Consider the following 15,878-nt stretch of genomic DNA (forward strand, 5'->3'; position numbering starts at 1 on the left):
TACAACTATAGTCTTCCACTCATCTTTCTACCTCTACATTTGTCCTAACTCCTCTTTTGCTCCTTTCACATTCAACACTCCTAAAAGTTCAAACATCTTCGCGTCACGTACACATAAAAGCAATATATTATATGCATGACTATAATATAAAAAGAAACCTCATATTTTAACATTCATCTATCTTGTTTATAATCTTATCAACATGCTCGTTTATGCGGTCAAATAACACTCAAGAGTTCTTTTTGGACTTTAAACATCGGTTTGAAATAAAATGACCAACAACAATGAATAATTTTCGGGGGATCATTCTATTAGTTCCAGTTACCAAGCATATGTAAATATATAATGCAGTACTGGTATTTCGGATCTTTGTATCCTACTCATAATCACAAATCAAGAGTTGTATATTATCTTAATTAGAGTCAATTCAACATTACTATCAATTTTTCAATTTTTGATTATATAAATATAAAAGTCTTATGATATAAGAACTAAGGAGCATAATAAACTTAAAATTAGTCATACTTATTGTAACACCCAACCCATACAGAGTCGAGTATGTGGTCACCAATGGGCTTACAGGGTCAATAACTACCCTCAATAATCAACACAAGTTCTTTTGGCGCATATTGTCCTCACTTATGCGCACCCAAGAAACTTTTCAGGATGTCATCCATCCCAAGACTACTCCCAATCAAACACGCTTAAATGCGGAGTAACTAAGTAAATGAGCTCTCAAGAAGAAAGATTCATCTTATTGAAATGAGCTAGTAGTCTGCTAAATCCATTTAAAACAATCATGAGGGTTATTATATATTCCCCCACTTGAGGACAACAAAGCCCTCGTTGCCTAATGACTCCATATTCGTCTACAATGACTTGCGGGTCGCCCCAACTTGGAAATTAGTCACATATTCTACAATAGCTGGGTCATAGCCCCAGAATCCTCCCCCACTAAACTGCTAACCTTGGATTAATTTTCCACACGATTAGCACGCGATGACAATTGCTCTGATACCATTTGTAACAACCGACCCATACAAAAAGTCGAGTATATTTTCACCTATGCGCATCTAGGGCCAACAACTGTTCCTCAATAACCAGCAGAAATTCTTCTGATCGCATTTTTTCTTCACTCATGTGCACCCCGAGAAACCTCCCCCACTAAGTGTGGTTGGTTGGGAGTAGTCTGTGACCTGCTGGGAAGTTTCTCGGGGTGCGCATGAGTGAGAACAAAATGAGCCGAAATAACTTGTGTTGGTTATTGAGGATAATTGTTGGCCACGTATGTGGATTGATGACATTATACTCGACTCCTATGGGTTTCCATATATTTTTGGTTTTTCAAAAAATGAAAACTGGAAACAAAAAAAATGATAAGAATGAGCCTATTAGTTCCTAGTATACCCGACTCCCTATGGATATAAACTGATGTTTTTCCTAGTATCACACGCTATTGAATTAGATACATTTTCATTATCTATGTGACATGTTTGGTTAGTGATCATACTAGATTGTGGTAATTATTGTAATGCTTTTTAGTGCAAGTTTGTGAAGTCATTCCAATGTTAATATCCATGATAATGAAACTTGATGTCAAAACATATGTTTTCCTTCATAAATTTTCGTTACCACCCAATACCACCTTCCCAAGTGGTAATGGATGGTAATGAAATTTTTTTAGGGATAAAGTAGTATTACCATGGATGATGACATAGGAATGCTACCTTCACAAATTTTCACTGAAACATTATCATTACCATCATTATTCATTCAGTACCACTAATTAAACGGGCCGATAATGTAAGCTTACCCAGCATGAGTACTATATGTAAGATCATGGAATTTGCTTTTCAGTCTGTCAAATTTACCAAAAAGGAAAGAAAGTAAATAAGGTAGGGGGGATGGTTATAAGAATCAAACTGTTGGCGGAAAAAGAATAAAAGATGTTAAATTAGGGAAAATGTCATATGTTTTGTGAAATAAACAGTGAAAGCACTCGCAATTAAACTCCCCCTTTATGGATAAAGAGAGGTAGGACAGTAGTTACTCAATTCCTATTGTTGTTGTTCTTGTTACACTACATTCCTTTTTGTCATAGATCACACTTAAACTGTTTCTCTTCCTCTTTTTTTTAAAGCTTCAACTTATATATAGATTCACCAAGCCTCTCATGGATATATACTAGTTAGTGGAAGTGAATAATAACATTTTCCTGTTAAAGGCAATAGGCAACTCAAATAAGCCCCTACCTTGGGATGATGAATCGATTATAGGTTCAATCTAAAGGACCCCGTTCCTTGGGTTAGGACGAAAAGTCCTTAAAAAAATATCTCATGATATGCCAAATGTATATATAAGCATTTTGTATTTGTTTGTTAGACAAAAAAGTGTGGTACCTTCTCTGTTCTTTTTTAATTGTAACATTTTAACTTTTGTATAATTCACAGTTTATACTTTGATTGTGTATGATAATCCATTAATAAGGATAAACATAGTCATATGAGATTTTATTTGATTCTTCTTAATGTTTAGCTTATTAACATCTATTTTTACAAAGGATTTTTTTAACAAGAATAATACAAACTTTTGCCCGTTCTCTCGCAATAATACAAACTTTTGATCAAAATTCCTCCAGTAGGGCAATACCAGTTGTTAACTTGTTGTAGGAGGTAACAAGCTGAGGTGGTTCAGGTGGTGGGGGGGTTGGGGGAGGAGGGAGAAAGAAGAAAGATCATTTCGTAATTTTTTTTGACCTATTTTACAGCTTATAAGTCAACTTGACCTATTGGAGAAATTTTGATGTAAAATTTGTATTTTACAAATACATAACCAAGTTATTAATGATCAAAATTATGTCTGGCCAAGTGTAAAAATGTACATATCGCAATTCAAAAAAAGGAGAATGTATTAGATAATTTTTCAATTTTTGAGGATCGATATAGGGTTATCATAATTCTAGCATGGAAAACAAAGCGCAATATTAATCACTGTAGAACTTCAACTAATTTTTTTTTTCTTCTAATTTTCCAATTAACTTCTTCACACAAACATTAAAAAAAATGGGTTCAGGAGTTGGGTTTCTCAAATGATTGGTGGCCTGCGAGGCTGCAGTTTGTGGGAGGACCTAATGACCTTATATGTGTCATCCATCTGTGAGCAACCCATACATATATGTGGTACTAGTTGGACCTTACTGCTGACTGCTGTGAACTTACAGATGAACATTGACAAGTAGTCAAGTACATAGATAACTCAAAGTGATGATGACAATTCCACAACCATTTAACTTTAGTATAGTAATTATATAAAGGCCCATGCATGGTAAAAAGGAACACTTTATTAGTTAAGTAAGTAGGTAGATTTGACAACTTTGATGTCTAATCTCAAGATGGATAATTCTGATGCCCATACTGAAATCAAATCAGATGTTATATTTATTATGTATGTGTCTAGTTTTGATAAGATAAAATTCGCGTACTATATGATCAAACTGCATTTGAGCACCTATAGGAAAAGATTAATTATGAATGGATGAACTAAACATCTGTGCCTCGTATTTCAGGGAGTGAGGAGGGACTCAAGTTCATCTTATCATTTTTAATAAATAAAAAAGCGTGTCTTGAGTGTAACATGTGATGACTTATTGTGTAATATGTATGAGGATATAGATTTCAACAAGAATGATATGGATTATACAAATAATGATTTGAATCTCATGTCATTTTGTCATTTATTTCATGTCATGATTTGATTTTTTTTTCACTTGGTTTGTGAATTAGACAGTTTGTGAGTTATTACACCATAAATTACGGTGGTTTATAAGTTGTTACACCATAAATTATAGTGTAACGGTTATACTCAATATTTTATATTCTACTAAATAAATTTATCCTCCCTTTTGCTCCAAAGGTGATGACATGCGTTGTTTACCCTATAGTTACAACCAATACGTTGAATGAAAAAACCTTTTAAGGGCGACTCCCCAATTACTTACCAGAACTCAAACCAACATCCAATTTGGAATGTGCATGGTTTCTAATGTACACCTTGTATCAATTACGAAAATATACATCCTCCTTGTTTCTACTTGCACATATGTAACATTGAATTAGATTAGGCGAGAGATAGAAAGAGAAAAAAAAAGAAAAAAGAAAAATGCAACCTTATGTATTAGGAAAGAGAAAGGAAAAACATATTGTTAAGAATGACAATGTTTCAGGTAATATACGATTTTCCAAAATGAGAACCGTTTTAAGTAAAAATAAAATAAAATAGAAGGTATTAGTTAAAAGTATAAAAACTTGATTTGGAAATCACACTATTCACCAAATCACCACATGTTTATGACTTTTATGCCTTATTTTATATACTAAATTATTTATCACCTAATATGGTCAACATGACTTCTACAAAGTAAAAAAAAAAAAAACTAGAAAAGAAGAATTAGGTAATATATTTACCTACATACCAATATGGCAATATATATATAGATAAATCAATTCTTTTATTCTTGGTTTTTTTTTTTTTTTAAAAAAAGGCTTCTTATTGTATAATATGTGTAATGACATTGACTCCAAATGAATCTCATGTTATTCTGTCATTTATTTCATGTCATTTGAGTTCTTTTTACAAAAGAATCGATGGTCTGTGAGTTGTTACACCATAATTTATGGTGTAGCAATTACACCCAAAAATTTGTAAAAAAAAAAAAACTCATCGATTTTTTTTCTCAAAAAGATTGAGTTGAACATCCAGTAGGATTATACAAAAAATAAATAATTAAATAAATAAATAAACTGATGCCAAATAAGCTGAAAATAGAACAACTTATTGTGGCATTATTCTTTGAAACACATTTTTGTAAGAAGCATTTACACAAATTTGAATAACATTCCACAAGCAGTACGATTATATATTTGTGGTGTTGTTCTGTAGCATCATGTATGACATATAGTGTGATTACATTAGGAGTAAATTTGTCTGATCGTGGTTGGTGCTTTCTACATTGGACTATTACAATTTCCCCCTTTCCTTTCTTAGCCTTTCAATTATTCACTTTATCTCATTACTACCCTCTTCCTATCAACACCACATAAAAAAAGGTACTTTGAAAAAAATAAAATTAAGATAAAAGACAAGAAGATATTTAGAATTTAATATACAAGGGACCCTCCTTTGCCCAACTTTTCTTAGCTTTCTATCTCTCCTTTATTTCTCTTCTATCTTTGAGTAGGTCAATTTGTAAAAGTGTTTTTATTTCTCCATTCTCTCATCATTGTAAATTTACTCCTTTTTTTCATGATATGTAACATATATTTACATTCAACTTTTATATAGTGATGTTAATAAAAAATAATATTTCGAAAATTACAAATTATTATAATAGACGGTCTAATTTTAATATAAAATTAAACAATGCAAACCTACGTTCTCCTAAGAAGCCCATTCAATTTCTCTCTAACCTAACACTATTTTTAGGTATCTTGCACCATCCTAGTCGTCCATTCTCTTCTCCTTCTTTTATTTCCCTTCTAAATTTTGAATTAGAACAAACAATTTTTAAAAATAGTCCGTCAGTCTTACAAAATGGATTAAGCTAGTCACTAAATGGATTAAATCAGTCACTAAATAAATTAAAGAATGTTATTAATGAATAGCTTAAACTGGTCACTAAATAAATTAAAATGGTTACTAAATAGATTAAAGTAGTCACTATATTAAGAAATATGATCTATTCTCTTCTTAATATTGGGTTTGGGCCGCGCCTACTTTTAAATTAAAAGTAGACGGTCTCTTACAAGACCAACTGTTCGAAAATTCACATTCTACTAGTGTCCGACATAATTTAATAGATATTTCTATATATATACATATTAGTGAAATAATATGATTGAAAATGAGGATAATAAGACAAAGTGAAAAAAATATGAGTAACTATTTCAAGAATAACTATTTGAAGAATAGAGGGAATATTTAGTGATAACAAAGACAATTTTATACATGCCAAATGATTGTACTATCTTTTTTTTTTTCTTAAATATACTTACTCGGCAAAATTTATAATATCATTATTATTACGATCATACGAAGAAAGTTATACTTCCTTCGTTTTTTTACTTGCAACACTTTCTACTTTTGTTTTTCCTTTCTTTCTATCTCTCTCGAATCACATGAGGCCCTTTATTTGTTTCATCTCTCCCTGTTGATCTCTTCATTCTACCCAAATTTTATATTGGAGTTGATGGGAAAAAAAGTATTGTAAGTAAAAAAAACGGAAAAAGTAATTAAATTCATTTTAATTTATTAAAATTTCCTTTTCTTTTCTTACCCTTGATATTTAATCACCAATAATAAACCAGGGGCTTTGTTGGAAGTAGACGTTTCCTCGTTTTTCAGCTGTGAGCTTATCTTATGCCCCACCTTTCCATTGTTTTCCAATTGCTCTCTTTCTTTCACACTACAACATTTCAAATAAAAAATGTATTACTTTTCTTTTTCTTCTTTTGTTTTTCAATGCTTCTGCAAACGTGCCTTCATCAAATGATTTGAAAAGAAGAGGTAATAATTTTTTTTTCTATATTTCTATTAAAAAAAATTATCCATCTCAGCTTAGACATAACTTTCAATATCTATCTATCCCATGTAATAGAAGGTATGTCCAAGCAAAGATCATATTTTTAAAACCCAAAAAAATAAAAAATTATGTACAAGAAAAAAGCCTGCTTTCTCAATCAATTACTTCTTTTTTGTCAGTGATTTCAACAAAATTAGATCTTTCATACATATAAGCCACCTCCTTGTCAGAAACTCCATCTGATCTCTTTCTGTCTTTCTCTCTCTCTCTTTCTTTCTCTCTCTCTCAGCTACTACTAATTTAGTATTTTTCCCCAAATCAGTTGGAGAAGTTGCAGATATCAATTTCTGACAGAATCAACAGATCCCAAGTTACATAAAAAGGTACTCCTATGTCAGTTTGTTTTCCTAACTTACTTCTTCCTATCTCATCTCTTTATATTTTATGTTCTTTCTTTTCTTTCAACTGTCTTACTCCTAGATCATCATGTATAGTGTCATACTTGTGTTAGCTTATCAATCTCAATATCATCTAAATAAGGACGGGAACACAATTCGCTACCTAGGTTTATGATATATAGTTTACATGTACAAATATGTTTTTTGGATCGCGATTTACAGGGTTTAGTGAAATAGGTAACACTATATATATCTTACTCTTCGAGTTTGATCTTTATTGAATAATAAGAAGCTTATATTATGCTTCCAATTTTCTTTTATCATAGACACCTGTTTCATTTCTTGAGGTGATCAATATACTTGGATTATTACTAGCTACATGGAATAATCATAGTAATAAATTTTGCTCTTTTTTTTCATTTGACAGGGTATATATATCACACAGAAAAAGGGGACTGATCTTTTGGTTTCAGCATTAATTTCCAAATAAATGAAATGGGAATAAGTTGTTACAAGCTTTTTCCTGTTACACTTTGATTTAATAAAATAAAAAATATATATAATTCAAAGAAGAAGCTTTTGTTTTTGTTTTTGTGTTGAAGAAGAAGAATATAAAAATTAAGTAATCAAAGGTTCAATGATGGCAACATACTTTCATGGGGGTTCAGAAATCCAAGCAGCAGGAGCAGCAGGAGATCATAACCTCCAAACACTTTATCTCATGAACCCTAATTTCATAGCTGCCTATTCTGAAGGCCAAACACCTCCTAACATGTTATTCCTCAACCCGGCGAACGCCCTCTCTCAGGGTAATCTCCCTCACGCGCCGCCTCCGCAGCAACCTCAGCAGCAGCAGTTTATTGGGATCCCTCTAGGTGGGACCCATCCTTCGGAAGATCATGGCCGTCCATCACCATCTTCCTCAAGTTCACTTCAACACCATCACCACCACCAGATCCCTACTGCTTTACATGGCTTATCAGTGTCTAGAGTTCATCCCAATCTCTGGAACCAGGGCTCAATCCCAGCTACTGCATCTGAGTCAGACATGACAGATCACATGGGCTTTCGCAGACCCATGACGGCTCAAGGTTTGTCCTTGAGCCTCTCCCCAGGTCAGCAACAGCAGCAGCATCAACAACAGCATCAGAGTCAGGTAACAGTAGTAGGAGGGTCCGCAACATCTGTTGCGGCCTCAAATGGGGTCATAATTGGGTCCAAGTTTTTGAAAGCTACTCAAGAGTTGCTAGAAGAAGTAGTGAATGTTGGAAATAATAATAAGGCTAGTAGTGGGATTAATAATAATGGCGAACATCGTAGTGGAGAGTCTAGTGGGGTCCTCAAGGAGAAGGCGAAAGCGGCTGCTGCTACTGTCAAAGATCATTCCGGTGTCGGCGAGGGAATATGCTATGGTGGTAGTGGTGGAGGCGGTGGTGGTGGTGGTGGTGCTGCCGAGAGTAGTTGTGGGGGTAGTAAGAAGATTGTTGAAATATCTACTGCTCAGAGACAGGAACTTCAAATGAAGAAGGCCAAGTTGCTCAACATGCTTGAAGAGGTACTATTGCTAATTGCTATTAGTATATACTCATTTACTACTTCCACACCATGTTAAAACTAGTACCATTAATTAGGCGAAATTTGAGGTTTAATTAGTTTTGATTTAATAAACTGGATCAATATGATGAATTAATGTTTGTACTTATCAAACTATATAATTGGAAAATTTTATGAAATTTAAAAATGGATTAATTAAGTTAACGTAGATTCAAATGGACTAGGAGGGGGATGTTTATTTTTTTTCTTCTTTTTAGCTTACGCATTTGACTTGTTTCCCACCATGCAAAGGACACCTCTGTTCTTTTCTCCTTTTTTTCGAGAAAGTAAAATAAAAATGGCTCGAAAAGCAATCTTTTCGCAACTCCGAAAAAATATGGGAGATTTTTGCAATTCGATAAAACAAAATATTCGAAAATTATCTGATTGGTTAACAATATAGATGTTAAACATATTTTTTTCTCCGCTAATATCTTTAATAGTTGATTGGTACTTGGTTGCGTCGGAATCTAAGACACTTGCATAGTGTATTTCTGTTCAAACTAGTAACGGTTCCTTGTGACTATTCACTAGTGTACCTCCAATTATTACATCCAATACATCAAACAAATTATAATTTGGCAACAACAAAAAAAATAAAAATAAATTAGATTCCCAAAATGATCAGTACATTTAATAAATGGGACTAAAGAATTTCTAGCCTCTCATTTTGTTTTCTTGTTTTTTGGTATAGGTGGAACAAAGATACAGACAATACAACACTCAGATGCAAGTAGTAGTATCATCCTTTGAACAAGCAGCAGGAGTTGGGTCAGCAAAACTGTACACTTCCCTAGCCTTAAAGACTATCTCAAAGCAATTCAGATGCTTAAAAGACGCAATTATGTCTCAAATTAAAGCTACATATAAGAGCTTAGGAGAAGAGGACACCACTAGTAATGGTACAGGGATAAAATTGGAAGGAGGAGCTGGTTCGAGATTGAGGTATGTAGATCACCAGCTACGGCAGCAGAGAGCCTTACAGCAGCTAGGGATGATGCAGCACAATGCTTGGCGGCCGCAACGCGGCTTGCCTGAGCGTGCTGTCTCCGTTCTCCGTGCTTGGCTCTTTGAGCACTTCCTTCACCCGTACGTATCGACTTCTTATTATTGCGGTCTGTTTAGTACATCACTTTGCTAAATTGTGGTAATAATAATGAATTTATAGGTAATTATATTAACAAACTTTACATGTTACTTTTTTTTTTCTTTATAAATTTCAATTACTACATCTATCCACTGAGGTGGTAGAGAGTGGTAATACAAATTTATAAAGAGGAAAACATATATGTGCTTATTTTAAGTCAAGAGTGTGTCTTGTGTGTTACATTATTGTGTAACAAAATATCACACATATATCATGACACACACACCAATAAAACATGGACTACTCAAATAATGACATGAATTTGATGTCATTTTGTCCATTATTTCATGTCATTTGAGTTTTTCTTAAAAAAAAAAAAAAATTGTGTTTTATGGGTTTTTATACAATAAGTTATGGTGTAACAGTTACACTCAAGAATTTATATTAATTCGAAGCAAAAAAAAATGGTTTGGAGGATGATATGAGACTTCCTTACAAAATTACATTGAAATTAATTACCATAACTATTTTTATCCACAAATGATTATGAAGAAGTAAATTAAACATTAGAAGTATTTAAATACTATGTGTTTTATTTAATTGTCTATATTTGCTTTTGTATAAATAGGTACCCTAAGGATTCAGACAAACACATGCTTGCTAAACAGACAGGGCTTACAAGAAGCCAGGTACTTAATCATCATGTAGTAGTAGAATGCATGATTAATTGGTTTTTGTTATTAATCTAGCATGCATGTTACATTGATTTTCAGTTAGGGGATATGATTTCTTGAAGTTCATCTTGAACTTAATTTGGTGTTACTCTATGCCTTCTCTACGATTATTTTAGTTTGCTACTACTGTCTTGAATTTTCGATATGAAACTCATGATTGGTTAAGGATATGAGTGTGCTTTTCCCATATGATATATCTACATTCATAAACCTTGCTTACTACAAGACTCACGCTAAATCTATCTTTGTAGTTACTATTATAATCATCAAGCTAATCGATCCTTACATGAGGTAGTCTTACGTGGACCAAAGCCACTTATATGATAGTGACCTTTTTTTTTTTCATATACTAACCTTATATAGTTATTATTTATCATAGTGACTTTTTTTTTTTTAATATAGTCGCTTTTTCTAACATTAGTTTATCATGTTAAAATTTTACACTTTGTGACATAGTAACCTTTTTTTTCACATAGTCAAACTTCACAATTTATATCTATTCATATTTTATATTTATTTATTTTTATATAGTAAACCTTTTTTTTCATAAATCACATGAATTAACATTAAATCCACGATAATTTAGTGTGGACCAAATCCATATAAATTTTTTACTCCTTACATTAACCAAAGGCAAAGTTCAACTTCTCGAGGGGTAATAGTTCATGCATGCATATTTGTCCATCTGCATGCATATGTGTACTTTTATACGCAAAATAAAGTGAGTATTTATATACTTTGAAAGCAAATAGGTCTACTTTCGGGAAAAAAAAAGTGTCATGTTTCTAATACCAATTATATACCATATGCCATGATGGCGTAAACTTGTCTCCAATTTGTCACGGTAGGCCAACTCGTGAAGTATATATACTCCATAAAGGAGTAATTTCAAGTACGACTACTAACCTATATATTAAGCATTGATACTTTCTTTTACAATTGTACAATAATTGTACCTATCTTGGACTGATATAAGTATAAAATGGAAACTCTGCTCTATTTTTTTTAGTTTTTTATATTGGTTTTGAATTTTGATCAAGTTTTTTTGTCATATATCTTATATTGATAACCAAAGATGTTTTAACCTAGTGGTTGAGATTGAGATACTGTAAACAATAGGTCACATGTTCAAATCTCTCCTCCCTTCTTTATAGTTGTTTTTCTACATATATGTCATTTTTTCAGTATAGTAATAAAGAAAACATTATTGTGGAATATATTGTAGGTATCAAATTGGTTTATCAATGCCCGTGTTCGCCTATGGAAGCCAATGGTGGAAGAAATGTACTTGGAAGAGATAAAGACTCAAGAACAACAAAACAGTGGCAATTCTGAGGACAATACCACCAACACAATCACCACAAACAAGAATAGCAACTCCTCCAAAAATGACGCCTCAACAAAAAAAGAAACCACACTAGTTGGACAACAAGCTCAACAACAAGCAGAGCACGGTGGCACAATAATCCACCCCCACCAACAACATCATCATGTAGCGGACCAAACAACCAATGACATGATATCGAATCTATCGGCGATGTCGACAACCTCCTCGCAAGGCTTCACTCTGATTGGCACCTCCTCGGACATGGAGTCCTTAATGGCAAGAAGCCCTAAGAAACAAAGAAGCAACTCTGATATGCAAAACTCTCCTAGTAGCATTCTTTCCATGGACATGGAAATGAAACCAGTTGATCATCATCAACAACATCAACATCAAAGACACTCTTTCTTGATGACTAATCATGGAGATGCAGATACTGGATTCAACCCTTACATTGTGAATAATCATGACCTAGCAGGGAGGTTTAACCCGGATCAGATGACCGCGCACCCATATCATGGGAACGCGGTCTCTCTTACACTAGGTTTACCTCATTGTGAGAACCTTTCACTTGGGAATCATCAGCAAAATTTCCTTCAAAATCAGCCAAACATTCAGCTAGGGAGGAGGCTCGAACTCGGACCGGGTGATCAGCCTGATTTTTGTGGGATTAGCATGGCTCAACCTTCTCACCCTAACAATGGGTTTGAAACTATTGACATCCAAAATCGAAAGAGGTTTGCTGCTCAGCTCGTACATGATTTTGCTTGACAATAATACTTTAAAAGGAAGATTCAAGCATGATTATTATTGATTAAGATAGCCATCAACATGATAAATCTTTAGTTTTTCTTAATGAACAAGAATTAAGATCATTGAAAAGAAAAAAACAAAGGTTAACCAAGGGGATTTGGTATAGGCTTATACTTAGGGATTCAAATATATTATTGCTACGTACGTAGCTAAAAAATGTAGGGGAAGTAGGGATTGTTGAGATGTTAATGCATATAGTATGTGCAATTGAAGACTTGAAGTAGTTGGATATTGTTGATTATATATGTTGTAAGGTATAGACACAGTCATGAACTTGAATTTGTATATATGGATTGTAATAGTATATAGATTTCGTGAAGTTAAATTAATCTTTTGAAATCTATGTATATGTAGTATGAACTTATTATAACTGCTAATGCAGAAAATATCACTTCTGATGGTTATCAATTCTATGGGGTAAAACCAATATCATTTCCAACCAGTCAAATTAATTTAGAAGTAATTCTCTTTTTCATGAAGCTACGCAAATCCCCCTATTTTAGAGTTATGAGAGAGTTGTATTGTAACAAGTTGTGCATGCTAATTAATTAATGCATGAAAAGGAAGTTGATAACTGATAAATTTCATTGGGCTAAACACAAGTCTATATCAGAGGAGAGTCTGATCACATACAAGTCCAATAAAATTTTATTGTAAAATCAATTGGCGATAAGAGGAGTAACCTATTAGTCTTATATATCTTTCCTCTTTTTTTTAATGTGAGACTCATATGTGGATTTTTCACTTAACAATATTCCCGGTCACCTCTGAGCCTATCTTCTTCTTACCATGTGGAAAGATAACATCCTTGTTGGGCCTTCTCTAGACTTCTAACATGAGGTCAAATAGTTCGTACTTTGATGAAATCATCGTTTTATTCTGTTGGGCTACTTGCACCAACAAATTTTCAAATCCTCTCAATTTCGCGTACTTCAAATAATTGGGTTTCCCTTCTTCTTTTGGTGCTGATAATGGTCCAAGATTGTCCACTCTTATATTATGATAAACTTTACCGGGCAAAACACAAGCCCATTGTTGGAACACAAGGTGACACTCAAGAAGGGGGGGGGGGTTGAATTGAGTGGTGAAATCTAATCGTTTTTCGCAAAAATCTCTTTTATGGCACTGTGCCAAACACTCGTAAATCGCTGATTTGAGTTTTTGCGAATAATAAACTAAAAGTATAGGAAATTTGATGTGCAAACACAAGATATAACGTGGTTCAATCTCACCTCTGAGATCTACGTCCACACGAAACAAAACCCTTTATTTCTTTGAACCCTAAAATATCAATCTCTTGATACAATAAGATTCCCCCACTACTAACCCTAGTAGTGCCAATCAACCCTTAACTCTAAGAGTTAAAACTCTCTATAATAGTGAAATTACAGAAAGAAGTAATCCTCAAACGTGTGCTTCTTAGTCAAGCAATTAGCGGACAATTACAATCGTATAATCGTTACTTGAATCTGACTCGCTCAGTGCTATGCTCAGTGCCGTAGGAAATAGTTTTCAGCTCTTAATATTTCTGATTTTTCTCTCTGAAAACGTGAGATCTAAAAGTGAATTATAAAACCTTTTATAGGACTTGGTTTGGACGACAATCCTTCAAAATATCTTTATCTTTTAATCCTTAATTTAAGGGATATAAATCTCTTTTTAGAAAAACAAACTTTATCTTTTTCATCTTTATCTTTAATCTCAAAAAGATAAGTTTTTCCATATTAGATTTTCTTTTCAACTCAAATTCTGTTTTTATCAAAAAGTATTTTCCAAAATCTTTTTAGAAAACTATTTTACTTGTTTTCTTAAAACACGTTTTTATGAAAACTTTTTTTATGTTTTATAAAATTCTTTTCTAAAACACGTTTTTATAAAATACTTTTCTAAAACACGTTTTTATAAAATTCTTTTCTAACACATTTTTTATGAAAATCTTTTATCTTATTTCGAAAACTAATTTCCTTTTTTATATAGACATATAATATTAATATAATTATTTATTTCCTTAACTCTAAGAAAATAATAATTATACTAATTTTATATTATCTATATTTCGACACATAGCATATCACTTTGTTCAAGTATATTACATTTTTATTCAAAGTAACTATTCTAAAGAAAATAAACTTTGACTTCAATCTTGATTCTTTTCTTCAAAGTCTTCATTTGTTTATTCCTTTCTTCATGCATTTGTTGCAACTGTTACACACTTTCATACTATAACATATTATATTAATTTTCATCACCAAAACATAACATGTACATGCACAACACCCATATTTAAAGAGATCCTGATCACATAAAAGCCCAATAGATATTCATCGTAAAACCAATTGGTTATCGGATGAGTAACCTGTTATTCTTATATGTTAGTCATCCTCTTTCGCTTTCTTTAATGTGGGACTCATATAGACATGGATATGTAAGGACTCATATGTAGATTAAAACAAGCATCCTCTCCGTATTTTTTTAGTTGCACCATATCACTTATGGACACTATTCATCAACTAAATTTGACAATGTTCTCACCATTATATACGAAAAAACATAATCAAGTGAGATATTATTTTTTGATTTTTTTTTTTTTGCTATTTATCTTATCTTTGCTTATATCAATTCAACTAATTTTCGTAATCCTTATTACACATTACCTAATCTTATTAGAGCTTATTTTATGAGAGCGTCAAACCTAATTTTTGCTGAACTCAAACATGTCAAAAAAACTTAGACCTTATTAGTCCTTACCTGAACTTAATTTTTTTGATAAGGACTAAGAACAAGGTAAGCAAAACAAGCTAAGCCCTGGAGTTATCTATCTATACAAATACATTAAAAGGCATTCCTATGAAAGGAATGGTGCCACATGACATTCTCCAACGTATGTGCCACATGGTAAATTTTCAAGCTTCTAATACACATGTTTATGATTTCGTTCAAAAATATTAACAATGTATAGCTACTACGAAATGAACACGTGATCTTTGAAATGAAATGTGAGGAGTTTAACCACCAATCCAATACAATTTCAATGTTTATAAATGTTTCAGTAAAACATAATAAAGTCTTATAATTATATGTAACTATAATGACGTAAACAAGCCTTTTGATCTCTAGCACTTTTATTAAGTTAATATCATTCTCTTACCCAATTCTATCGAAACTGTTATATTTATCTTCAATTCCTTATATTTTTTTTAAACAACTTGTCATGTCATAACGTCCATTTATTTTTTCAATTTCGTACTAGACAAAATATTACAAAAAGCTAATTAAATCAATTTTGAAATTTATGAATGATAATATATTTGATAATTGTAACTGACTCAAGCCATCGTCCGGGTCAAAAGAA

General features: G+C 32.5%; 1 protein-coding gene across 1 annotated transcript; it reads left to right on the top strand.

Moving 5' to 3' along the window:
• The first annotated feature begins 6,670 nt into the window (after positions 1 to 6,670).
• Positions 6,671 to 12,896, top strand: LOC104899855 (BEL1-like homeodomain protein 1). The gene is made up of 5 exons (XM_010687139.4): positions 6,671 to 6,960; positions 7,403 to 8,530; positions 9,263 to 9,657; positions 10,284 to 10,344; positions 11,615 to 12,896. Exons 2-5 carry the CDS (start codon positions 7,613 to 7,615, stop codon positions 12,482 to 12,484), a joined length of 2,244 nt encoding a protein of 747 aa, XP_010685441.1. The 5' UTR covers positions 6,671 to 6,960; positions 7,403 to 7,612; the 3' UTR covers positions 12,485 to 12,896.
• The last annotated feature ends 2,982 nt before the right edge of the window (positions 12,897 to 15,878 follow it).

This window comes from Beta vulgaris, chromosome 7, assembly GCF_026745355.1.
Source record: "Beta vulgaris subsp. vulgaris cultivar EL10 chromosome 7, EL10.2, whole genome shotgun sequence".
Taxonomy (NCBI): Eukaryota; Viridiplantae; Streptophyta; class Magnoliopsida; order Caryophyllales; family Amaranthaceae; genus Beta; species Beta vulgaris.